This window comes from Parasteatoda tepidariorum, chromosome 8, assembly GCF_043381705.1.
Source record: "Parasteatoda tepidariorum isolate YZ-2023 chromosome 8, CAS_Ptep_4.0, whole genome shotgun sequence".
NCBI lineage: Eukaryota > Metazoa > Arthropoda > Arachnida > Araneae > Theridiidae > Parasteatoda > Parasteatoda tepidariorum.
The window spans coordinates 2288185-2315240 of NC_092211.1; the positions used below are offsets into that span (position 1 = coordinate 2288185).

Sequence of the window (27056 nt, forward strand, 5' to 3'; positions counted from 1 at the left end):
ATCTATCTGAAAAATAAATATTAAAAAAAAAAAAATGCAGCTTTTAGTGAATTAGAATAAATGTCAATAATGAATATTTATTAATATTTCATAATTATTTAGTGAAAACGTTGTAATCTGATTAAGTATTATATTCACCCTAAAATATTTTGATTGAAAAAAAGATTTAGTGATGAAAAGTGTCATTTGTCAAAATCTTAAGAAAATTATGTAAACAGATCATCACAGCATTAGTAATGCTTAGTTTTTGATGACCATATATATGCATTAAAAAAATCTTCCTTCATCCTATTACATTTTCCTTCATCCTACTGTTCCTTCCATCATCCTATTATATTTTTCGTCACCCTACTGTATTTTCCTTCATCCCATTTTTTTTTAATACTTGGGTCATTTCAAGTGTTACTTACAACTTACAAAATAAGAAACGACTACAAATTTTACACTGCGAAAATACAAATTAGAAAGATATTCAATACATTATTTTCAATTGAACTCTTTCCTTTAAAAAAATTTTTCAAGTTAATTGCTTTTGCTTTACATAATTATCATCTTTAAATGACCAATATATGCTGAAAATACTTAATACTCTTGTTAAAAGGAAACTTTTGAAAAATAAGAATCTCAAAAAATAAGTTTGGTTTTACCTCCTGAGAATCAGATGAATGATTTCGGAATAGGACTTCCCAGATAAAGGATGATTATTAATCGCTAATATTCTATCGCCTTTATTTAAGCCAGCATGGTATGCGGGGCTGTCCTCCTTAACCTCACGGATAAATATTGTGTCCATTGGCTTGTTTCTGCAGTCCAACTTCCATTGTGCTTCTATTAAGACAAAAATTATGATTATGTTAAAAATCTGTTAAGTAGGCATCATAATCACTAACATATTAATTATTTACATAATAAATAAGGTAGCTGGTTAAAAAAACAGAATAATTGCAGTTTCATAAATTTGGCTAGTTAATTTGAATATCCAACATGATATAATCCTTATATATATATATGATATTAACATGATATAATCCTTAAAATTTATTACATTAAACTAGGTGCAATTCATGATAATCAATTTGTTCTTATTAATATAAAAGGGCAGTTATGCAGAGTTAATAATCTGTATGCACTATTATCATAAAATTATCCTTAAATAAATTAGTTTTATAATAGAGATCAAAAATTTCTACTTCACTTCATTAATTGAGGAGATATGATGAAATATGCAAAATATGAAATTAACATTAAAGGGTCCAAACTTTAACTTAGGTTCCAGACTCCAAAACCTCATATATAGAAGGTCAGGAGTTTGTATCTATCAAAAAAAAAAAAAAAAAAATCATGTTTATTCAGAGAAAATATTTTCATATCTGATTTTGTAACTAAACATCTGCACTAAATATTTAATTGTCATACGTAAGGTTAAACCTTCAAATCATTAGGGTCAAAAGTTATTGATGGTTTTCACTTTTTTATTTTATGCACTGTACATCCATCAGACATGCAATAAATCTAAGCATTCAAATACCAGCAATGGAAGCATAGTTACCAGCAATGGAAGCATCTTCCTTCCGCACTTGTTTATTCTGAAATAAAATAAAATTGCTTAACTAACTAGCAAATGAATAAAATTACTGAAGATATGCAAGTAGCTTAGTTTAAATTAATATTTTATTATTACTATTCCTACAATACTTTTTCATAGCTAAGCAAACATTTTTCTTTAAAAAAAAAAAAAAAAAAAGTCTATTTCAAACACTATTTTGAATGTTTTTTTATAATACTGTTGCTAAAAGCATTGAATTGTTACTAAAAGAATATTGTTTTCTTATAAAATACATATTTTCATGTATAGACAAGTAAGTAAGAATATAATTAAAGTAGAAAAATAATACAGCAATTAATTAAAAAATCAATTGGCAAAAACATATGTATATATACCACTTAAAGAATTGTTAAAAATAAGCAAGTTGGTTGCATTATACACAAAATTATTTTAAAACTTAAAAAATCATGGCACATATTATAAAATAATAATTATTTCTTAAATGTTTTCTTTACTATGTCACACTAGGATAAAACACTTCAACTCTGATGTATGAGTGTTGTATTTCTAGGGGTCTGTTTAGAGGAAATTTGGGTCCGTTAACGGACCCTTCACAAAATATCTTTTCATAAAAACGGACCCTTCACAAAATATTTTAACTTAAAAACGGACCCTTCACAATAAAATTTATCTCTTAATCGGACCCTTCACAAATTTGTTTATCTTCATTATTGTTTTATTAATCGAATAAACCCTCCCCAGGAAGGGGGGGGGAGAAAGACAGATGTAAACGTACTAAATTTTGCCTTCGTCAGACACTGCTTCCTTTATTCGTCTGAAATGAATATTCTGCATTCAACAGTATACGCTAAATACCAAATATTTGTATGTTACATTCCTAATTTAGTAGCTGCAAATTGCTGTTAATTTTTTAAATTTTAATTTTTTTAATTATAATTTTACAGTGCTGAGCATAATCTTGTATGTCTTTACAATTTAAAAACTCCTTGAAAAAGTTTTTTTGCAATAACGGACCTTATTTGCACTAATTCTTAAAAGCGGACCCTGGTTGAAAGAATGTGACTTAACGTTTATTTTATATTCACAAATAACGAGTAATTTTTTCACAATTTTACAAATAACTAGTTGAAAGATTTTAAAAATCACTAAATTTTACTCTCTACTCTTAGAATTACATATTTTACAATTAAAAATTCTGCCTAAAAAATTTTTCAATAAAAAAAAATTAAAACAGAAGACAAATAAAATTATAATTTTTGGATAAAAATTTTCTAAAAACATTCTGTGAATGACTAGCATTTTATATTTGAATTGAAAGTTAAGCAATTACAATTCATATCAAAAGATGATTTTTATTTTGTGTAAAACTAGAAATTCAAAAAAAATAAATATTTTTACCCAGAAATTAAAAAGTTTTATTAATTTAATTCTATTATAAAATATAAAAAATAACTGCAAACTAAAAAAATATCAAGATCTTACCTTCCCAGAATTAAAACTTGTAGGAGGATAGACAATAAAATGCCTCAACGTAAAACCAAATCCGCTTTTATCCTTCACAAGAGTCACAGTCCGTGGTCGCGAATGATTTAAATCTGTGGTGTACCGTCTGTGATTGGCACGTACATTTGAAGAGTCCTGCATTAAATAACAAACTGTAAACTGATATCATGCACAGTAGCAAAGAAACAAATAAATAGCGATACAAAATTAGCAAATTTTCAGAAAAAAGAACAAAAATAAATAAATTACTAATTCAAATGATTCTACTAATTAAAACTAATTAGCATGTACAATAAATGAGTGCTAAATTCAACAATAAATTGTAAGCTGATAATTCAAAAGCCAATAAACAAATTCTCAAATTGCAAATCAAAATAATTTTTTTTAAAATATGCCCAAAATAAATATATGAACAATTAATTTAAGTAATTAAAAATATTACTATCCATAAAATAATTATAATAGAAAATTTGAAACCTAAATGGTAGACAAGACTAATAGCTGCAATGCCAATGTTAAGAATGCAGTTTTAGCTTTAAAGCAGCACTTTAGGGAAACACTCAGGATAAGTTATAAATATAGAAATCTATTTTTAAAAACCCCATCAATAACCTAGTGGCTTTAACAACCTCTTTGTAGTATGAGATAAAAACGAGCAGGTGGGAGTCTTCTCAATTCTAAGCATTTTTATTTTTTACTCCATTATTGATAAGTAAAAGAAAGTCTTTTTTCTTTTAATTATAAAAAATCTACATTCAGACTTGTTTAATTTTTATTTTACATATAAAAATATATAAAATTCATGATAGTCAGAGTCTTAAAGTAGTTTTGAAAGGATGTAAATAATGCAGCTTAGTTATAAATGTTTTACCTTATATAGCATAAGTTTTCTCCAAACATAGAATTTTTTTATTATTATTAAATACTTAAAATAGTTATAAAAATAAATTTCTTGCTAAGAATTTATAATTTGAAATACAGACAATTAACTTGAAACAATCCAATCAATATTAAAATCTGAGGTAGCTTTTACATTAAAATGAGTTATAATAAAAAACTTAAAACTTTACCAATAGTAATAAGTTTTTTTTATTAATAAAGCATACTTCATACTTTTTTTAAAAACTATTATTTTAATGTTAAAACTAAACTAAATGAAAATATATACATAATGGCAGTAACATTTATTAAAAGAAAATATTAATAATTAACAGTAGAGCCTTAACTTCAATGACCAGGCTGTAGAAAGATAGTTTCACTTTATTTTTTAATAAAAAATTTTTACAAAAAACTACAATGCTCGTTTTAATAACTTTTAGCTAATCAAATATGCTAATTTGGTTTTCGATTTCTTATATTAACTTTAGAAATATTAAACAAAGCAAGAAAAAAAATAAACCAGAATAGAAAATTTTAGCTGAAAAAAAAAGGGTATTAAACCATTAATTAGCTCTTTTTTAGGAATAGCTTAAAAAAGCACACATAAATGATTTTGTTAATATAAATATTGCATATTTTTTTAATGTATTCATTTGTTTTAAATTTCATAGTAGAAAATGTAGTTTTCTTTTATTTTTATCTCAGATTCAAATATGGTTTCTGGCAATGTCATGATAACAACCATTTGTTAACTATTTACTAATTTGGTCAATAAAATCTGTCAAAACCAATGGCAAAATTCAGCATTTTGGAAGTTTAACCAATCATTTGTTCGGTTTTAGACTTTAAAATAATTACAATTATGGGTATTGTAATTAACATAAAACAAGGGAGCAGAATATGCTCGTTCACACAAATGAAGTTGTGAAATTAAGGCAGTCCAGGAAAATTTTTTTGGTTGAATTAAGAACAAATGCTACAAACTTTCTTATTTTTAAAATAAAATGTTCACTTCCTAAAATTTTTATCTGTAAAAAATAATTACGCATCAGTTTGCTTATTTATTATTTAAATTTTGATTTTCATTATCTTTAATACATGATAGTTTATTTAAGAATTGTGTAAAAAATCAAATGATTTTTTTTAAAGAAAAATTATAAAAAATGTTAAATGTTATAAAAAATGTCACCTTTTAGCCTAGTTTTTTTTTTTTATATGCATCATTAATAAAAGTAATTTAACTTCCAAGTTAAGAGATTATAACTTTTGCTTAAGCATCTTTATCAACAAACCGTTCTACCACACCTACCTTCACGTCAAACAATCAGAACACAAAACTTACTTAGAACTTAGTGGGCTTGAAAAAAAATTGATACATTTAAATGAATACATTAAATTATTTAGTTCAATACAGTGCGGGTATTGATTCTGAGAATAATCAGTAAAGATAGCTATTTATAATCTGATTTGGGGATAAATTCAGGAACATTGCAATAATAAGTAAATAAATTTAAAATTATGAAGAAAACATGCAATTTACCATGAAAAATCATTGGTCAAAGCTTCTGGGAGGACTGGGAGAGGACAGTTTCAGTTTTGCGTATTTAAGATTTAAATACAGTAGACGCATTGCAATCACTACTCCTCTAAACCTAATATCAGCTAAACCTATAAAAATAAATAATTTTTAGCAAAGTCTAATCATATAATCTTTGAGAATCAAAATTGAAAACTACATAAACTGATTCATCCATTAAACATTAAATTATTTTTATTGAATAAGTTTTTTTTAGCTATAGAAGTTTTCTCGATTTCACTGAAATATATGTATTTTTGTATGGTTCAGGATTTCATTAAACATCCTTAATTTTCTACTAGCGTAATGTCTGTAGATAAAATTGCAAATGCAATTATATATATTGATGGACATTTTTTAAAAATTGAAACCAATTGAATATGCTTTGAATTATTAAAACAAATTAAGTTCTTTTAACATTTTAAAAACAATGTTTTTAACAATTCAGTTCATGCATTTTCAGTGAACATCCATTATTTGTTTTAACAAACAATGCTGTATATTTAACATTTTCTGTGATATAAACCAAATATAAATAATTTATTTGAAAATGGGTTCTTATCTAATAATTGTACAATGGATACAAGGTGCGAAGCCAGATTTTTCAACAAAAAATAAGCACCTTTTAAGCACTCAAAAATAGTTTTAATCACTTTCTAAGAAAAAAAAAATCATAATTAGGATCAGGGTTGGCAGGTTTTTGACAGTTTAAACCATGGTTTAAACCGTCACGTCAAAAACCTCACTGTCAAAAATGTCAAAAATCTATATNCCAATGTATTAAATATTTAAATAGCTCCTGATTAGGATATGTGCAGTAATAAAAATTATTTATATACTTAAAATCAACAAAATCCAGAAAATTTTTCAAAAACTTTACATAATCATGATAAAATAACTAGTTTCTGATAAATATTGCTGAGAAAATTGTGAAAACCATGCTTTTATTGTAATTTATGACGACAATCGACACAGCAAAGAAAAAAATCTCTCTATAAAAGATAGAAAATTAAGAACTTTTCACAAACCTCGAATAAAAGAAGCACCTTTAAAAAATGCTAGGCACCCAGAGATTAAACTCTGCGCTAAATATGTCACATTTTTAAATTAATAGGATAAACGATAGTTACTAAAAAATCAATTTAATCCCAAAAATTTTCAATAAACTTGCAATTTTATGCCCGTAGAAATAAATTTTTCTTACTTACATTGTTTTATATTTTATTTTGTTACAAAAATCCACCGCTTCTTAAATGACTGATTAATTCATTGACAATAAAGTTTGATGATTTTAATAAACTTTTTTAGATACCCAAAAAAATGAATAAGTAAATTAATCAGGGGTCTGTCTAGGTTTTTCTGAGGTACCCATTTTGTGAAAATTAAAAATTATATTAAAAAAACTAACACAAAAATATAGTAAAAACATGGATTTATCGTTTCCTACAGGATAAAAATATAAAATTTTAATAAAAAGTATTTTGTGAAATTTTTCGTAAAGTTGAATTTGTGACGGTACTGCTAAATGCTAACAAATTTGGCCTGGGCAGACCCCTGTTAACCTCTTCCTTCTCGCTCCCGTGAAAATGACGGGGTGAGTTTTCTTCCGCTATTTCTCGCTCCTGTGATATTGACAGATTTGAGTGTTCAGTAGTAATGCGCCAATAAGAATAAAACTAATTCATTTCTTTTGCCCAGAAAATCTTTTATTTCCCATTTTACACAGCTGATGGCAGTGACAGGATATTTTTAAGGTAATTGTAGATAGTTAGTTTATTTTAAACTAGTTGCAGTACTAATCAAATACGTAATACAAATACAAAAAAATAGGAACTTTTACGGGCGTTTTCTTGAAAATTAACTGATCGTGAAGGGATTAATAAACCCTACATTTGATCATATGGCAGCAGTGTATAAAATCAACTTCAAGAGTAGGCATAGCAATTTGTTTTAGTAAAAAAAGAAAAACATATTAATACAATTTACAAGGAATTTCTTAATTAGTATCATACAAGTGAATCTTGACATTAGCAACACCCCTTCAAGTAAATAATTACTTAGAATTTCCAAAAACATCAATGATGTCTTTCATGATATATAAAGAATGCTGAAGCAGCAGTTTTTAGCAGCTTGTAAATTACTTAAGAGTTCTTTGGAAGTTGAAAAAGTTTTTTTGCTTGTTTGGCATTTATAGTAGATATATATTAATTAAAAAAGGCTGATATATTTCAGTCCTACGTCTATAAAGGGAAGGGCAAGTAAATAAATATTCCTTATTTCTAATCAGCAGTTTGCTTTTCAATATAATTCACAGTGCACTTAATGATTTTTTTAATACTTTCTACAATGAATTTTAAATTTATTATATTCTGAACGAGTCAAATTTGTGGAATGAACGATCAAGCATAAAATCTAAAAATAATAGACACTCGAAATGAAAAGATCCCTTAATGAAAAAGTTGAAAAGTAGCGAATTATAAAATATTTCAAACGTATGTGTCACAGTATTATAAGTTAAGAATCTTAAAAATGAGAGTTATTGCTTTCTTTATTACATCATAGTTGTTTTTATAAAATGCAAAACCAGGAAATTTCGTTACATTTTTTCATTTGTTTACAGTTTAATTTTAGCATAACCTGTTGACATTTATATCAGCACAAATGAGTAAAGATTTAACAGTGAAATTAATAAAATGTCAAGCAATTTTTTAAGCAGATCAGTCAAGAATGCTTACTTTTATTTTACTCGAATGATTGAAATTTAAGACAAAAACATTTTAATATAAGAACTATGTAAATGTATTGGCGACATTTAATAAGACATTTCGTAGTGGTTAAAGTTAATTTTCAGTTTAGTGATTAATAACTATTAGTGTAGAATTTTTCCTCTCTAAGTAATAAAGAGAATTTTAGTATTATTTTAGATCTTTCTCGGTACGAAAAAAACATTTTTTTCCCAGCCAAATTCAAACTTATTTCAAAATTTCCAAAGAAGAAAATAAATAAAAGATAAAGCGATCTTAACTGCAAATTTAACTGTTTATAAATGAATCGGCAACTCTCTGTTTTTGTCTTCTGTTGAATTTCTACTTTTTCAAAGTTTTATTGCATTATATTTTATATTTAGGCCCTTTAATTTATCGTCATCATGGTAAGTAAACTTTTAAAATAAAGTTTAACTTTTTATTGTGTGAGGAAATGTGTGGCATTATTTATAATTTGATGTTTAAATTTAGAGTATATTCGAATACAACGGTGGACTTGTCATTGCTATGACAGGAAAAAATTGCTTTGCTATTGCTTCTGATCGAAGATTAGGAGTCAGAGCCCAAACTGTAAGCATGGATTTCAAGAAAATATATGAACTTGGACCAAGATTATATGTTGGCCTTCCTGGTTTAGCCACTGATACTGCGACCGTGTGAGTATACATTTTAATGTATGTTCAAAGCCCTTATTGTCTTATTAAACTTAAAAATCACGTCAAATTACTACATTTAAAAATTTTATATTAATTATAGTTGGTTCCTTTTTGTATGCTCAGCTAAAATGTTAATTAGAATAACCGGTTATTATGTTTAAGGCTTTAATAGAAGAATCCCATTTAAAATGAAATTTTGAGAAAAAAGAAAATTACAGAATTTTTCCTAGATTCTCTCTCACAATAGACAACCCATGAAAATATCTATGTCATTTTGTATACTTAAATAATCTGATAGTTTTTCACAAAAATCTTGAGGTTTTGACTCATGTTAAAGAGGGTTTCTTGATATGATTAAAAAAACCATTGTCAGTTGTCCAAAAGTTGCCAACCCTGCATGCGAGTAACTGTAGATAAAGGTTTTATTTTAAGGGTTCATCATTGTTCCTAATACCATAATTTTCAATGATCCAGATATTAGTCTGCTTTTTTTTTGCGGTTCCCAAACAGAATATTACTGAAAAAATCTCAAAGCGGGATCCCAAACAGAAGTCATTACTTCTTCTTGCTAAGCCACCCTGTATATTTTATTTATTGCTGGTACACGAATGGCACTTAGTGATTTTGGTTGAGATGAACAGTCTTCAAAAATGGAAAATGAAATAGAAATATCATCATAAGTATATCATATTTGTAAAATATATTTATTTTGTAATAAGTGTAATAACTAATAATACCACAATATCAAAAATATGTGTGCAGAACCTGATAAAGAATAAAAATTTATAGTGAGAAATGGATGCTCACAAAACCCAAACTCTAAATTTGCTTAAGAATAATATCTATTATCTAACTATAAATATGCAGATAACTTTTATTAAGATAACTTTATTATTAAGTAAATTTTAGTGAAGTCTCCTAATCAATATGTTTTGCCACAAAATTTAGCATAGATTATGATGAGAACAATAAAAAAAAGAAAAATCATCAAACATCAACTCCTGCTTTCTTATTTTATTTTGTTAGATTTTGTTATTGGCAATACCTTAATCATACTAAGTTTTTTTCTGAAAAATTAATAGTCATTTAACTAATAACAAAACATTGTTGCATAAAAACTGGCATCAACTGCAATTTTTTTTTATTTATTACTAAATAACATATGTTTTAATCTTTGTTTACTTTAAAAAACTTGTCATCTCAAAAAATCTATTACCTGAACTTGCCAAAATTCTTTTTTCCAATGTATTAAATATTTAAATAGCTGTTTATTAATTTGGAAAAAACTTCATGTTTCTTTATTTTATTTCATTTAAAGGGCTCAAAAATTACAATTTCGTGTAAATATGTATGAACTTAGAGAAGACAGAAAAATGAGACCTGCAGTTCTACAATCAGTTCTGTCAAATCTTCTGTATGAGATGAGGTTTGTATTATGCATACATATTTTTGTAATCTTATACATTTATCTCTTCTTACTTGTCATCTGTTCATTAATAGATTTGGACCTTTTTTCGTGTCTCCTATTGTGGCTGGTCTTGAACCTGGAACAAACGAGCCTTATATTTGTGGTTTAGATGTAATTGGATCTGGTAGGCCTGTTGAGGATTTTGTAGTGTCTGGAACTTGTGAGGATCAAGCCTTTGGAATGTGTGAAGCTTTATGGGAGAAGGATATGGTAAAAAAACTATCCATACATAATTCATTAGAATATTTTTAAAACTCCCTATTGAATTTATTGTTTGAAACAGGTGTCTTCAAATCCCAACTGCTCAGTATTTTATATATTTTAACTTGTTTTTAAACTCAAAAGCATTTTCTTAATAATAAATCTTTATTTTTTATAACAAAAAATCTTTTAACACTGTATCATGGTTTGCTCTGTGTTCCATTTTTCAATCTTGTAAAGTGATCACAATGGCAATACAAATGCACCCCATTCCCCTGGGGTTATGGAAACCTAAATTTGTCTGGGGATTTGATTTTAAGGAGGAAAAAAGCCAAAGAATAATGCAATTTTTGCAGACATGCCTTTACTAACTCTTTTAAGTTTTCAGCCTGAGTTTCAGGCTTTTGTGGCTAATTTCGGGATATCAGGCCACAAAAGTGTTTTCTCAGGCTCTTTCCCTAATAGTAATTTTTTGCATTGGCAGACCTGTGCAGAATTTGCTTATAGTTCAATAACTCTTTCCTTCACAGCCATTTTGCAGTTTGAATATCTTTGGTTTATCTTTAACTCCTTTTTAGAATCTTTTTTTGAAAGAAATTTGTTGAACCAAAGAAAAAGCACAACACTACTTTTAACAAGGCAATAAAAGATTTCTCTTTTAAAAGACATTCATGTTGATATAACTCAAGTAATATTTCAATTGTTTGAATACATCATTAATATTTGCAAACAAATAAAATGGAATAATATAAATCTATGCAGAATGGTTAAAAAAAATAACAGATGTACGTGTTTGAAGTCTTGTAGTTGGGAAACTTTGAGATAAGTCATATCGCACCATCTCGTCAGATAATTACTAGAGATTTTTAAAAATGAATTTCTCGAATTTTCTTAAGCTTTCTTCCTGAGTGTCAGAATTTTGTGGCCATTTTCAGGACATCAGGCCGCAAATGTTTTCTCAGGCTATGTCCCTAAAAAAAAAATTTTATTGGCAGACCTGTGCACAATTTGCTTATTGACCGATAATTCTTTCCTACTAGACCATTTTTTATTTTGAATATCTTTGGTTTATTCTTAACTCCTTATCAAATCTTTTTTTTTTAAAAAAAAAAATCGGTAAACCAAAGAAAATGTGCAACACTGCTTTTAACTAGACATAAATGAAAGATTTCTCTTTTAAGATATTTTAATCCATGCTGATTTAACTCAAGTAATATTTCAATTGTTTTTTGTATTAAGAAAAGGTGCAGCCTGTTTCTTGAGAATTTAGCTACTCAGTGTTGTGTTTTACAGTGCAGTGACATTTCAAAATTTTTTCTTTATTTAGATAAGATGAATATAAAATGCTGTAAAGTGAGTACATGTAAATTAATACCCCCAACATACTTAACTTTGTTTTTCTTTGTAAAAACAAATTTAGAAAAAATTGTTGACTAGAAATTCTTGAATTTCTGAGGTTGGTAGGTCTGCTTTATGATTTGGCTTGAAATGTTTTAAAGAAGAAAACAATGAAAATATAAAAATGAATTCTTTGTAGGCTTGAATTGTTGTCATTCAGTTTAAAAAGTATCAGGAAATATTTCTTGTTATATTATTTACTTGTTATATTATTATATTATATTACATATTATTACAGTTTCAAAACTCGCCTAATGCTGTTTTAGTCCGAATAAATTTCTACATAATTTAATGTTTATGTTTTATAAGAGTTTGAATTTTAGTTCAAATTTAAAATTTTAATAAAGTGTATTTAATTTTCAGGAACCAGATATACTTTTTGAAAAAATTTCCCAAGCCTTAGTTAATTCCTGTGACCGTGATGCTATATCTGGTTGGGGTGGAATTGTACACATAGTGTAAGTGAAAGTTTTCTTCTTCTAATAGCTAAAAGAAAATTACTTCATATTTTTATGCTTGATATACACACTGGTGTCTAAAAGTTAAAACAAATTGCAAAATTATGCTTAACTTTTGGACATCTGCATATTATGTTTCTGAGGCCACTTTTGTAGGATATTTATTAGAACCCCTCTATTAGATATTTTCAAATATTACATTATTTGTTGCATGGTATACACATAGTTTTTGTTTTAATTTTATGATCAGTTTTTATACTTTAATTGTCTAACAATTTGTTTGAATAAAACCTTCATATTTTCATTTTTTTTAAATAAGTTGACTAGTTTTTTTTAATTTTATTTATTTTAAAAGATTTTTTTTCTTCTCAAGGAATTAAAGTTTAAGAAAAAAAAAAATTCCATTGTAAAAACTATCTTCAAATTCCTTATTTGTAATTATATTATTTAAAATTTTTATAACAATTGTTTCATTAATATTATTCTCAATTATTTAGTAATTGATTATATTTAATTTAATATCAAAATTTCTTTTTTAGGGAGAAAGATAAAGTAACAACAAAAATTTTGAAAACGAGAATGGATTGATTTTTCTATTTTGTGTTTAGTTTGATTATTAAATATTCCTTTTTTTAAATAAAAATTATAAAACTTTCTGGTTTATTTTTTATTAATAACCACATAAAAAATACTACATAATTTGCATTTAAAATTTTGAATTAGTGACATATTTTCAAAAATTTCATTATGCTATGCAAAATGAGTAAGTTGTCACAGGTTTACAATTATATTGTTAAATTACATGAAAAACCATTATTTTTTACTATAAGTTGCATTGAAATCCTCTAAGTTGTCACGTTTTACTGTCCTAAAGTTTTATGGTCAAATCATGCTAAATTTTTTTAATTTTATTAAAAGTTGTATTGTAAACTTTGAATAACTCACACCTTCACAAAATTTTTTTACATAGTATATAGCAAGAAGATTAATAGTAATTTCTGATATAGAATAAAGTTTTAACAGTGCTGCACTTTTGTGGTCAAATAATAAAAGATTGATGAAATGTTTGTTCTTGCTGATGTGAAGAACTACCTATTGTAGCTATAGCAAAATAATTTTAACTGTATATTTTATTCTTAATTAAATTTCTAATTTTATTAATTTAAAATAGATTTTTCTTTCATAAAATTAATGTAACAGAAAATTAATACATGTAAATTAAGTACAGTAAATTAAGTACAACAAAAATTAAAAATTTTGTTTGAAAAAAAGTTTTACTAGGTCTAGTTGCACTCAACATAGAAATTTTAAATTATTATTATTATTTTTTTTTTTGTTAATAGGAACTAACTGCTAAAAATATGTTTAAATTTCAAACTTTTTCAAAAATTAAGAAATTTTGAAAATAATTATAAATTATTATTATAGGTATGCATGTAAGACCATAGTTCAAAATCTAACCATTAAGAAAAAAAATGGGTAAAAATTAAAGCTTACTAAAATGGTCAAATTGTAACAAAACATACTTTCAATAATGTATTTACTGGACAGTTTCAAATAACTGCTATGTTAAATAACTTAGAAGGCATTCAATTTTCCTTCAGATGCAATAAAATAATTCTAATTAATGGCTTCCAACACAAATTCTTTTTGATTTTTTTAATATTGATATGAAATTGGTTTAAAAAAATTTAAGCATGAAAGAGATTTTACTAAATTTATCAAAGTTGAACAGATTTACAACAGAAATAAATTATTTTAAATAGTTATGAAATAACTTATGTAGACCCTGAATGTGATTAGTGATAAAATATTTGTAATATGTATCTTCCTACATAATATTTTTTCTATTGTTATAATACCAATACATAAATTTGAACAAGATTTATTTATTCAAAAAGATTTATTTACAGCTATTCAACAGTATATCACAAATAAACAGTTACAAAATAATGACTTAAAAGTGACTAGTGATAAATATTTTTAATAGTAATCCATTTTACTTTATTTCATAGAACTAATACTGTTTTAAAAATAAAAAAGCAAAATAGCAAGTGCAGGTTTCAAATAACTTTTATTAATAATGACTAGAGATAGCATTAAGCTGATGAATAACACTGTTAAACAAAAATAAATAAATAAAATGTAGAATAACAAGTAAATGGTACATTTTCTAAATAAGTGTTGTGACAAATAATGACTCAGAAAATGACATGAGGTAAACATTTTCCTATGCAAATTCTTTTGCATTTCTCTATATAGAACTGACATGAAATACAAAAATTATTTAAATATAAAAAAAAGGTGACCAGCTATCTTAAAAAAAGAATTAAATAGCAGCCTTTCAATAGAAATATGTTCTTTTTTCTCAATAATTTGTTTACCTGTTAACTGGAAATATTTTGTCATACGCATACTAATGCTGCAATGTGCATGATAAGTTTTCGTCAAGGGAATTACTTGAGGTGTGGATATATTGCTGATAATTATCAAGAAAAAGGTCTAGTGGAACTAGTTGAATAAAAGTTTAATCCCCATTTAACAGGTTAATAACAACTTAAATGTGAAAAAAGATTTATATATTTAATTTCTTATTAAATATAAAGAAAGTGCATAATGTTGTTTTAACAACACTTTTAAAAGAAATAAGTAAATTGAACAGATAAAAAATACTTATGTGTTAAGTAACTTTCAGAAAGAAATGGCTAGTGCTAAATATTTTTAACAATATTTACTGAAATAACTTTCTATATCCGGTAATAAGAATTTTATGAAATTTATAATAATATTTTTAGAGTAAAAAAGCTATTCAATTATGTAACAAATGTTATTTAATTTTTCTGAAGAACCTCGCTAATTGGAACATTTGCTTGTTAAGATAGCCAAAAATTTATATTACATAAAATTCTGATTCTATCAATCAATTCACATACAATTTTTGTCAACAAAATCAAGACACAAAGCTATATCTTTTAAGCATGTAATGTAGCAATGTATGTAAATTTTGGCAATCATCTCCTTAATTTTAGAAAGCTAAGAGTGCATTTAAATGATTATAAGGCTAGAATACAAATAGAGGCAAACAATGCTATTTAGTGATCAAATCTTATCTAGATGAATTACAAATTTTAAACTGCTTCTCGGGTCTTGCTTTGTTTTTACATGAATTATGAATCTCACATTTAAACTATAGCATTTTTGACATTAAATAGTGTTTAAATTTATATGAAATGTATGTTCTTATTACAGCTTTACAAATTTTATAATTTAGAAATTTTATTCATGCAAATTTAATTTGTCATCAGAGTTTCAGTGGTTCTCACCTTTATTAAATCTACATTTTGTATAATTGATGGAGTGTATTTCTCATGGTTATATAAATAGTGTTTTTACAGACTCTTCTGGAATGTTGTGTTGGAGTTTAGATTTATAGTTTAAATTTTAAGAATTCAATAAAATGTTATTTTCTAAATAATTCATAAATAACTTTTACATAGCAACAAGTTACAAGAAACTATTTTTAACAAACATCCTTGTTTTTCTCAGGGATATTTTTTATTTGTTTGAAAAAATATTATGATTCAGTTTGAAATTTATTGAAATCCATGCTATTACAGAACCAATGTTATTTCCTTAATTGTTCATAAATAACTTGTGTTAAGTAATGATATTAAAAAACAAGAGATGAGCAATTTTCAATGAATATTTTTGTTTTTCTCTAGAATATTTTTAATTTGTTTGAGGAAAATGTTATGATTTGGTTTGAAGCTTATTAAAATCCATGCTATTATAGCACCAACACACTTCAAAATGCTTAAGGTCTTCCAGTAGAAAATTTCGTTTGATACATCCTAAAAAAGAAAAAAATATATAAACATTTCTTTTCTTTCTTTAAAGAAAAAAGTTAACAAAAATAACACATTGAAATTCCTATTTATTGATTAAAAATATTCATTTTACCTTTTTCTCCCCTTTAACTTCTAATATTCGAATATGTAATTATTAATTCTAATATGTAATTATAATTAATTTAACTTCTAAATATGTAATTGAAGATAAAAAGGTGTACAGTAAAATCTATTTATAAAACAAATTTGGTTCTAATCAGCAGTTAGACATGGATTAATAAGATGACATTCAGAAGTTTTAGCCCTAGGGTAGAATAAAGAATTATTGTGTTATAAACCAATTTTTCAATCTTAATGCTTATAAAATAATCTTTGATGTAAAAACCTCTAAATATGGTAAACTTAGTTACAGATATTATATTTTTAAATGTTATTAATGACTAAATGAATACTACTTTAAGAAATGGTTACATATTAAACATAGAGGTTTCTCACCCACCGAATTATTATGTTATGAAAATAAAATGCTGATAATACTTGCTTTTTGTAGTACTTGTTAAATAGTACTTGCTTTTTGGTAATGTAAATGACTACATATTTGTTTTAGTAGTGTTATTAAATACTACATATTTATTGAACTTAAAGATCAGAAAATTTGTTCATGTTATTAGTACACAGGTTTCTGTTTCCTTATAATAAAAATTATGTAATACATAGACTGAATATGTCTGTATTCATATCTATAAAAAAAAAGTTTTGTTTTCATCGAGTATTAAATCATTTATACTTAAATAAGAAATACAAGTAAAACTAATTTCTATGAAAGTTATAAGTTGAACTTATTTTTAAAAAATCAGAATTCATTATTAGTCAGAATTCATTATTATTCATTATTTTTATGTTTTTTCAAGTTAAAATATAGTAAGAAAAAAAAAGTTTGAAAAAAAATAACTAACTCAAATAAAAGTAAGACTTTTCCTTATAATAATTTGAGAGGACTTCTAAAAAAATAATTACTTATGACTTTCCATCTTTGTTTCTTGTTTGCCAGTTTTTCCCATAAGTATTCTAGTTTACTGAGCGTATCCAAAATTTGAACTAGATCTTTATTTTTAGAAACAAAGCAAGAAAGATTTGAGAATTTTTCTAACAAAAACTTATGAAAAGCTGACCAGAATATCTTAAGCAAATTCAAAGAAAGATAATAAAATAATTTTTAAAAAAAATTTGAAATGGGTCTGAATGGAAAAGCAATAAATAATAAAAAGTTCCAATGAAATTAATTGCAAGTCCATATTTTCAGATTTTCTAAACTCTATTTATAAAAATATAATGAAAACAAAATTAGGGATGACTGTTAGGATGTAGAATGATAATGTTATTAAAAATTATTTTAACAAATTGATGGTGTTTTAAATAAAAAAAGATTTTAACTATCTGGGATTAATATTTAATCATTTGAAAATCATAAAAGTAAAAATATTCACATTATTTATTTTATTACAATTTTTTAAACTCGGTGAGAAATTTTATAACACAAGATTCAGATGAAGGTTTTGTTGTTCTTAAAGTTACAATTATTTTTCTTAATCCTATAATTTTAAACTTCTGAATCAAACAAAGGGCAAATTTGCTTTCATGAGAAACTTTTTCTGTGAAACTAACACACATTTGTATAACATAGAGAAACAAAAACTTTTCATATTTAATCTGAAGGTAAGAGAACTTAAAGCAGACTAGTTAATGTGTCCCTTTTAATAAATATTTGCTTTCTTTGCAACTGTTGTGTTCCATAAAACTGAGTTCTTATATAGAATACTAAATCTCCAAATCCAAATAATTACATTTAGTCATTAGCTAAAAGCAAATTAGTATAAGAGTAATACTCATATTTTTTCCAGTTATCTTTAAATTTTAATCATTATGATACAGTCAACTTTAAATAAATATCTATATAATTACCTATTATATATTTAGTAAACAATCATATTAATTTAGTTTTTAACATTATATTTGCATGTCAATCTCCTAAGAAGACCTCTATCTTCAGGGAACATATTCTCTGTTCTAAAAGTACTATTTATGTTCTGTATTAAGGTTTCACTCAATCAATATTCTGTACAAAAGCTAATTTTGTCTACATAAATCAGCTTTTCCAGCTTAATTATTAAAAAACCTGATGCAATGCATATAATTCTAAAACAATCAATTTTATGAATTTAAGGTTAGTATAAATCTGAATGTGGTTTGTGTCAAACCTTAATGAGTGATATCTGGTAACAAATACCTCGTACCGAGTCTTGAGAATAAGAATCGGTTAGAGGTAGGAAAAATTATTTTGGTGCATCCTGGTTAAAACCTGGAAATTAGCCGAGCAAACTTGGTATCTGATACATATCCCTAAATTAAAGTAAAATTTCCCAGGGTTATGAAATTCAAGGCTACCTTAAAATATATTACATATTAACCATTTGCTTATTACACATAGCAATGTCATTCAGTCATATTTACCAACTATAAAGAAAAGGCTAAGGAAATTTATGAGATAGGTCTTTAAAAGCATTATGTCTGTATACAATTTTGTGAGTTGTCAAAATTTCAAGTTCACTAAATTCAACTACACAAGATATACCTCAATTTAAATGTTGTGCAATTCACTTTAGAAATCAAGATAATAGCAAAATCAAAAAAAAAATTTCTTCATACTTTTGAAGTCAGCATTTCAACATCTGTTGCATTGTTGTAAGATAGCCAAAATCTTTCATCGACGTTAACAGTACTCAAACTCATTAACAGGCACAACGGATATATAAAAATAATGCAAAGCGTTGGATGGCATTTCTTAACATTCTGAAGCAAGTTCTTGATACTTCCAACATCATGCCTAGAAGGATAAAAAAATAATTTAGAAATCAATGTAAATTATACCGCTCTTTTGGATCACAAGCAACAATACATAAAAACTATTGAAAATACAGCCTATGCTCTTCGTAAGACCATCTTTAGAACTGCACTTTCATCATAACGTTTAATAAGTTATGTTAAGCATTGTTATTTTAATGTTGATCTGCACTAAACTGTTCATCCTTATTCAGGAACTAAAATTAGTTTAGTTTTTTTTAAGATTCAATGTTTTTGCCCTTTCAAAACAAAATGTTTCCATAGTCATTGAAGTAATTTAATTAAACAAAAGTTTCAAAGAAATTATTAAAACCACTTTTTTGCTGTTGTTAAATCCATGATTTATTTTTTTTACCTTTTTAAATGGAAGAAAAGTTGCAAGATACCCAGACTCTTAGCCTAGGCTGTCATGATCTACGGTGAAAAAGTTAGTTAATTATGGATCCCACTGATGATCAAAAGCATAGATTATATGATCATATGGAAACCTGTATGAAGTCTGATATGCATTTATAAGAATAAAAGGATAAATGTACAACTGAAAATTTCATTCACTCTTTTTTTGAAATGTTAATCTTTGAGTTAAAACTTGTGTACTTTGGCTGTATGTTATTTATCACAAATGGCTGCCCTGTACCAAATTATTATACTAAATACATATTTCACCTATGAAGTATCATTATTGATTATTCTGCTAATATTTCCTAATTGTTTTTAAAAAATATCGCATTATTTTGTCAAAATTAGCCAATTTTTTTTAACTTTGAGTAACAATTTAGAGCTTTATTCACAATATAATGACTTTGCATTATGATATTGACCTCACTCTGTCGAGATCACCAGGTTCCCATAACAATTCAAATCTCTGGGGGTACTGTATTGGAGATTGATCTGTGAATCTGATCCCAGGTCAAATTCACAGATCGTGATTTTGACCTGGGGTATTCAGGTCAAAATCACTATCTGCGAATAGATGGAATGTCAGTGAATGAGTACTCGCTGTAAAAAGGACCGTGACATATGTGTGTGACAAGTATTGTATTCTTGGCCCTAAATGGCTCCATTGAATAGCCTGAACCTTAAACTTTGTTAATGGAAATACAAAGCTATAAGCTTATGCAAAAAGCTATTCATACCATTCTACAATAAAGGAGTGTTTTTTTGTATAAGTTTCTTTTCATGAAGGATACAGGTCTCACCATCTTTTATTACGTGTTATGGAATAATATAGATGAAAATGTTACAAATATAGTAGAATAATTTAATATGGTTAAATATTATTATAAATTAATGTGAAAGTTGCAAAATCTGTATTTTCTCTGAATAAAATGTACATTTTTTTTTGCTGCATTCAGATATTTTACTCTCAAAGAGAGTGAAAAATTCAAATGCATTTAGAAACATTGCAAAATACACAAAAATTAAAATGAATATGAAGTAGTTTAAACTTCTGACCACTCTTATAACTGAACTATCAAAACCATTGGTTCTATGTAGTAATTACCATTTATATTATGAGGGTCTAAAGTTCAAGTTCACAAAAAAAATGTCTTCAGAGAGAGTACAGAATTTATAACTTAAATTGCAGTCTTCTGTAGTACATTTAAGCTCTATATCGCCAACTATAATATGATTATATATTACTACTAGAAAATCGTCTCATTCGATCAAAAGTTATACCTAGAGTTTTGTTTTTTATTTTGCATACTGCAAAGAATGTTGAGCTGGTAGGAAAAACAACAGTGGTGGAATTATTATTTTTTTTAATGTAACACAGAATGAAATTTAATAAAAGTTGCCATTTACCTGTCAAATGCAGATATGCAACAAATGACACAAATGAAATTATAGATATTATGGACTGGCTGAGACAAGAAACCAAAATGTTTCATTTTATCTTCATTTGATGAATTAGATGTGATGAGATGAGTGAGCAACAGCAAATGTATGAGTGACATTCCTCCCAGAAGTCCGTGACAAAAGGTACTGAAATTCTGAAACATTCTTGCTGCTTTATATGACAATAGAATTGCAGGCTCTCTTTCCATAGACTCCGCTGAAGAATACTCATTCTTAAATGACTGCATAACTTCACTAGCATCCACCACTTTAAAGCCTCCTATACAGATATAATATAATATAGAGTTTATGGTAAAACGGTATATATAATTCTAAATACAGTCGGATTTCTATTCAACGAACTTCTATTTTTTTAATTTTTCTATTTTGGGATTTTTTTGAGGAACCAAGAACATTTTGGAAATTTCTTCGTAAAATAACTTACAAATAGCGAAGTAAATTTTCTATTTTATGAACTTTTCTTTGAGATCCACTTTCCTTATTTTCCAAAATATTTCAGAACATTTCAAACTTGTTGTTGCATTTTATGGGGAAATGACCTTGAATCGATTTTTGAAGCCATTAGAGAAAGCAGTAAAATGTCTCTCCCTTCTTGTTTGCAGTTCAAACGAAATTAATGGATTTTATCAGTAGCAATTAAACTTAAGAACGCATGTGATAATGTACGTTTAAAATTACTTTTATAATAAATGCAGCTGTAGTTTTATAAATCAATTCAGCGTTTTTTAATTGAAAATGTATGTAGCATGATAGTGTAACACTGGATAACGTTTTGCTCTATTCTTGCTTTCCATGCAAATTTCTTTTAAGATTAAGATTTATAAAATAAATAGAAGATACTAGTTTAAGACAAAGATGTATCAATTTTCCATATAACAAATTTATTATTGGGATTTAGCGATTTCGTTAAATAGAGGTCCGATGGTATATATAAATAAAGAACCAACCAAAGCAATTTAATTTTAATTTTTCAGTTAAGGTTAAGTGAGGCGATTATGAATCAGACTAATTATGATCAGCACCATTTTTTAAAAAACTCATGCAAGGTAAAAATTAAGAAAAAATATGCTTTATCAAGTTTTTATGTTAAGTATACTTTGTTTCAGAAACCTATAAATAGTTTTTAAATAAAATTATCGAGCCAGTATTCCAATAATTTTAATTTTTGAAACGCAGTTTTGATTCGAAGTTACCCTTTAAAAATATGTTCAAAAATAAATTTCAATAAAAACAACTTATTATAATTCACTATATGTGGTCAGATTATCGTAAATGAAATTTTTATCTCCATGAAATTTCTGGTGAGGTAATGATGACCATTTCTTTAAGAAACTAAACAGAATATTTATTATCTAGTTGTTAATTTTTTTTTGCAACATTAAATAAGTGAAAAAATCACTTTAAAGCATTTATCTATATTGTTTTATGAAGACATTAAAAAAGTTATAGATAAAAAAAGTCACAAGTGGTCATAACTATCCCAACTCCTGACTGATTCTAATTTTAATCATAGTGGAGAAAACTTTTAAAAAATTCATTAAACAAATTTATAAGTATGTAATGAGTACAGGTAATGAATGGATGATACCTGTGAATGGAACACTTGTGACAGTCTCCATTACTGAGTAAAATGTGCTTAAAATTGCTAAAATTTTTTTACTATTTTTAAAAAGAAGATGGAATTAATTAGAATAAATGACAGAATGTAAAGATATCTCTCGCTTTTTTCTTTTTTATGTAAATAAAAGTTCAATGCAAATAAAAAAATGCAAAAATTTTTTTACATTTTTAATAAGAAGTATTAGGGAAGATTTTTAAGCCGGTATCTTAGCCAAAAAAGTCATCAAAGTTTGGCAACAACTGTACTCAGGCTCCAGAAAAATTAAAAAACATTAAAGAAAGAAACCAAATACTCATAGCCTTCCTAGGCAAACCACTACACATTTTATAAAAAATGCTTTCAAGTCTAAAAACACATTTCAGCGCATTGGTGAAGCTAGTTGGCATGAGCACATAGTGATAAGGAAATATCTCAAAATATTATCTGACAAAGAGCAAACTGTATTTTGTATATTAACTTCTTCATTGAAATGATAATTTATAAAATATATTTGTTAGATATGTAAATATGATTGGCGTAGTATCTTAGTAATTGTAGTTGGCACTAATAGGTTGTGATATAAAAATATCCTTACTGCATGATATAGAATCAACTCCTGACTTCATTTTAATTAACATAAAATAAACTAGCGAAACCATTTATTACAGCTGAAATTTATATTTCTTCGCATGCAGAATTCTTAAATGAGACAGAAGAATACATTACTAGATAATAAAATGAATAAATATAACTCACTCTAGTAGATACAGAAGCATGGCAGAACAAAAGAAAAATAACTTTAGGCATGTGTAAGAGAAGAGCTAGGAAAAAGACCATCATTCCTTTCTAACTAAATTTATTTGACACCATTTTTAGCCCTATTTCAATATGATTGTTTGAGTTAAAAAGATTTTCATAAGAGCTGTCAAATTTTAGGAATAAAACATGAGAAATATTAAAAATAAATCAAGAAAGAAAAACAATTATAGAAGAGGATCAATTTTTCACTTTATTTGCGATTTTAGAAGTACTGATTTGGAAATATCACCTGTAAGTTTACTAACATTCTTCCAGAAAAAAAAGCTTATATAAATAGCAATTTTTTTAAAAAAAAATTGCATATATTAAGTGAAATGGTCCTACCCTTGTTCACTTCATATTCTTACTGAAATTATATTGTTTATACAAACTAAATGCAAAACATTATTATTTATCTTAGGTGCATTTTTAAAACACAGAACACCTTTTTGTATTATTTATTTTATGACAGTACTAACAGCTTTCATAATTAACATACTTTCATCTTCAATAAAAACTTTTCCAGTGGGGCGACTAGAGACATCACAGTTTATGAAGCTACAACCAGTAGTTGAGGTAAAAGAATCTTGAATTTTTTGGGAATCCTGGATACTTTCATTCGATTTATTTTCATCAGCAGACAAAGAACAATCAGTTGATACTTCATAGGATTTAAAATTAGAAGGACTAGAATTTAATGTGCTAGCTGCAAGAGTCATAGGAGAAGAGAGAGAATTTAAAGCAGACAATTGCTGCTGGCGCATTCGCCTATTTTGTCTAGCTACACTTGTAGAACTCATATCTTTTTATTCATTAACTAAGTTAATGAAGAAAACAGTTTTTTATATATTGCATAAACATCGATATAAAAAAGTTACTTTCACATAAAAATTGATGCTCATTCTCTTCCATAAACCCCTAGAACATATTTAGTTTGTCACAAAAATTGACTGTCNTAATTCATATTTCAACAGCTTCTGAAATTGAAATGTCTTCTGATTGAAGCTTTTTTAAAGCTTTAGAAACAATTGATATCTGTTTTTCCCAATTGATAGTTTATTGGTAAAGCCCAACGTTATTTAATATTTTGGACATATTATTATTAGATTTATTTTGATGTTCAAGAACAATCTCTTCTTATTTATGCTAAATATTGGCAAAAGTTTTTACGCACTCACAATATGAGTTCCACCTAGTATCATTGGGTCATCAAGCATTTTATTTCATTTGCCCATCCATGTGCTTGATGCACATTTCTAAAATATTTGTTAACTTCAACGATTTGTCCAATGATAGTATTAGGAGATACTTCTTTTTGAACCAAATTTAAAAAAAAACAATTTGTGAAAAAAACCACCAAGTGGGTATTTTCAAAGTGGGCCCACTTGGGGAACCCTGGCTATATGTATTTTATATTAAGTTTAAATAATGCATTATCACTAATACATATTTGAATCTTCTTTATTGTTAAGTACATTACGTTTCATAATTTTTTAACTCAAGAATTATAAAATATAAATGCAGTAATATAAAAGGAACAATTTTATTAATCTTTTTGTTTTCACACACATTTATTTACTACTATATTTATTAAACATATGGATATTACCTATTATAAAATTATAATCTGTAAATATTTATAATCTGTAATTATTTATAATCAGTAAAAACTAAAATTTCATCTGACTTGAGTTAAATAAAAAACTGAAATAAATATTTAATGGTCTTACATGTTTATATAATAAGATTTAATAGAAAGTGAAATTAAAACTATGTATAATTATAAAGAGTATCAGTTACTTGTCCCATTTGTTTTCAAATAATTAACTCTAGGAAAATGATTTCATTTTTAGTTAAATAATTTTAAAAAGTTCTCTTACAGAAAGTTTTAGCTTTTTTTTTATAGCCAGAAAATAAAACTGCTTAAATTTGTTAATGTATCACTTGGTAAAAAAAGAAAAAAATTGTTTCTTTTCAATTTTTTTAAACATATGAATTAATATTAATAACCTTTTTATTAATATATAAAGCATGCAACTATATTTGAAAAATTGATCTTTTCAGACTATATTATTTAAATTTTTATTTGATTTAATATCATTAAAATATTACTTTTTGAAAAAACCCACTTGAAGTTTTCAATAGTACACCTACTATAAAATTATATGAAGATTCAAGTTTCTTTTACTTTATTAATATTAAAAACTTAATCATATAAATCATGGAACTCTATTTGACAAATTTATGCTGCACAATAAATTATATAAAAGTAAATGCGAAACAATAAGTTTTAGTAAAAAACATTTTTTTTGAAAAAACCCACTTGTTGTTCCAAGTGGGTTTTTTCAAGGTGGGCCCACCCAATAAAACCCGGGTGGGTTTTTTCAAAGTGGGCCCACTTGGCGAACCCTGGTTAAGGTTGAGTGAGGTGATTATGAATCAGGCTAATTATGATCAGCACCATTTTTTAAAAAACTCATGCAAGGTAAAAATTAAAGAAAATATGTTTTATAAAGTTTTTATGATAAGTATACTATGTTTCAGAAACCTATAAATAATTTTTAAATAAAATTATATCGAGTCAGTATTCCAATAATTCTAATCTTTGAAAAGCAGTTTTGGCACTTGTGATTCAAAGTTACCCTTTAAAAATATGTTCAGATAAAAATTTCAATAAAAACAAGTTGTTATAATTCACTATATGTGGTTAGATTATCCTAAATGAAATTTTTGCTTTCACGAAATTTCTGGTGAGGTAATCATGATCATTTCTTTAAGAAACTAAACAGAATATTTATTATCTAGATGTTAATTTTTTTTTTTTTTTGCAACATTAAAGAAGTGAAAAAATCACTTTAAAGCATTTATCTATATTGTTTTAGGGAGACATTAAAAAAGTTATAATTAAAAAAAGTCACAAGTGGTCATAACTATCTCAACTCCTGACTGATTCTAATTTATTTTCATAGAAGAGAAAACTTTAAAAAAATTCATTAAACAAATTTATAAGTATGTAATGAATGGATGATACCTGTGAATGAAACACCTGCGACAGTCTCCTTTACTAAGTAAAATGCGCTTAAAATTACTAAAACTTTTACTATTTTTAAAAAGAAGATGGAATTAATTAGATTAAATGACAGAAAGTAAAGATATCTCCCGCTTTTTTCTTTTTTATATAAATAAGAGTTCAATGCAAATCAAAAAATTTTTTCATTTTTAATAGGAAGTATTAGGGAAGATTTTTAAGCCGGTTTCTTAACCAAAAAAGTCATCAAAGTTTGGCAACAACTGTACACAGGCTCCAGAAAAATTAAAAAACATTAAAGAAAGAAACCAACTAGTCATAGCCTTCCTAGGCAAACCACTACACATTTTGTAAAAAATGTTTTCAAGTCTAAAAACACATTTTAGCACATTGGTGAAGCTAGTTGGCATGAGCACACAGTAATAAGGAAATATCTCAAAATATTATCTGACAAAGAGTAAACTGTATTTTGTATATTAACTTTTTCATTGAAATGATAATTTATAAGATATATTTGTTAGATATGTAAATATGATTGGCATAGTTTCTT

The 27056-nt window shown here is 26.0% G+C and overlaps 3 protein-coding genes across 4 annotated transcripts in view; 1 reads left to right on the top strand and 2 right to left on the bottom strand.

Moving 5' to 3' along the window:
• The window catches only part of LOC107442299 (rho GTPase-activating protein 23), a 35823-nt gene extending 27444 nt beyond the window's left edge, over positions 1–8379 (bottom strand). For both annotated transcript variants that reach the window (XM_071184516.1, XM_071184517.1), the window contains exons 1-5: positions 8261–8379; positions 5490–5617; positions 3050–3205; positions 1550–1586; positions 648–828 (exon numbers count right to left, since the gene is read on the bottom strand). In XM_071184516.1, the coding sequence (XP_071040617.1) occupies positions 648–828; positions 1550–1586; positions 3050–3205; positions 5490–5492 (377 nt within the window). In that variant the 5' untranslated portion in view covers positions 5493–5617; positions 8261–8379. The remainder of the gene's footprint in view (positions 1–647; positions 829–1549; positions 1587–3049; positions 3206–5489; positions 5618–8260) is intronic.
• LOC107442311 (proteasome subunit beta type-3) lies at positions 8193–13126 on the top strand. The gene is made up of 6 exons (XM_016055855.3): positions 8193–8676; positions 8762–8946; positions 10265–10372; positions 10447–10624; positions 12377–12471; positions 13011–13126. Exons 1-6 carry the CDS (start codon positions 8674–8676, stop codon positions 13057–13059), a joined length of 618 nt encoding a protein of 205 aa, XP_015911341.1. The 5' UTR covers positions 8193–8673; the 3' UTR covers positions 13060–13126.
• A 1214-nt stretch (positions 13127–14340) lies between these two features.
• LOC107442290 (transmembrane protein 237) lies at positions 14341–24414 on the bottom strand. The gene is made up of 4 exons (XM_043048204.2): positions 23978–24414; positions 21027–21339; positions 19026–19203; positions 14341–16322 (listed from the first exon to the last, which is right to left on the bottom strand). Exons 1-4 carry the CDS (start codon positions 24276–24278, stop codon positions 16167–16169), a joined length of 948 nt encoding a protein of 315 aa, XP_042904138.1. The 5' UTR covers positions 24279–24414; the 3' UTR covers positions 14341–16166.
• Positions 24415–27056: the final 2642 nt, after the last annotated feature.

Bases quoted from the DNA above. Each gene is read 5' to 3' on its own strand.
- LOC107442311 (XM_016055855.3), top strand. The intron at 8,947-10,264 runs GTGAGTATACAT...TTTCATTTAAAG, and splicing joins GCCACTGATACTGCGACCGT to GGCTCAAAAATTACAATTTC. The intron at 12,472-13,010 runs GTAAGTGAAAGT...TTTCTTTTTTAG, and splicing joins GGTGGAATTGTACACATAGT to GGAGAAAGATAAAGTAACAA.
- LOC107442290 (XM_043048204.2), bottom strand. From the start codon at position 24,278: ATGAGTTCTACAAGTGTAGCTAGACAAAATAGGCGAATGCGCCAGCAG. The intron at 21,340-23,977 runs GTATGTTAATTA...ATATCTGTATAG, and splicing joins AGTTTTTATTGAAGATGAAA to GAGGCTTTAAAGTGGTGGAT. The intron at 19,204-21,026 runs GTAAATGGCAAC...TTATCCTTCTAG, and splicing joins TGCATATCTGCATTTGACAG to GCATGATGTTGGAAGTATCA.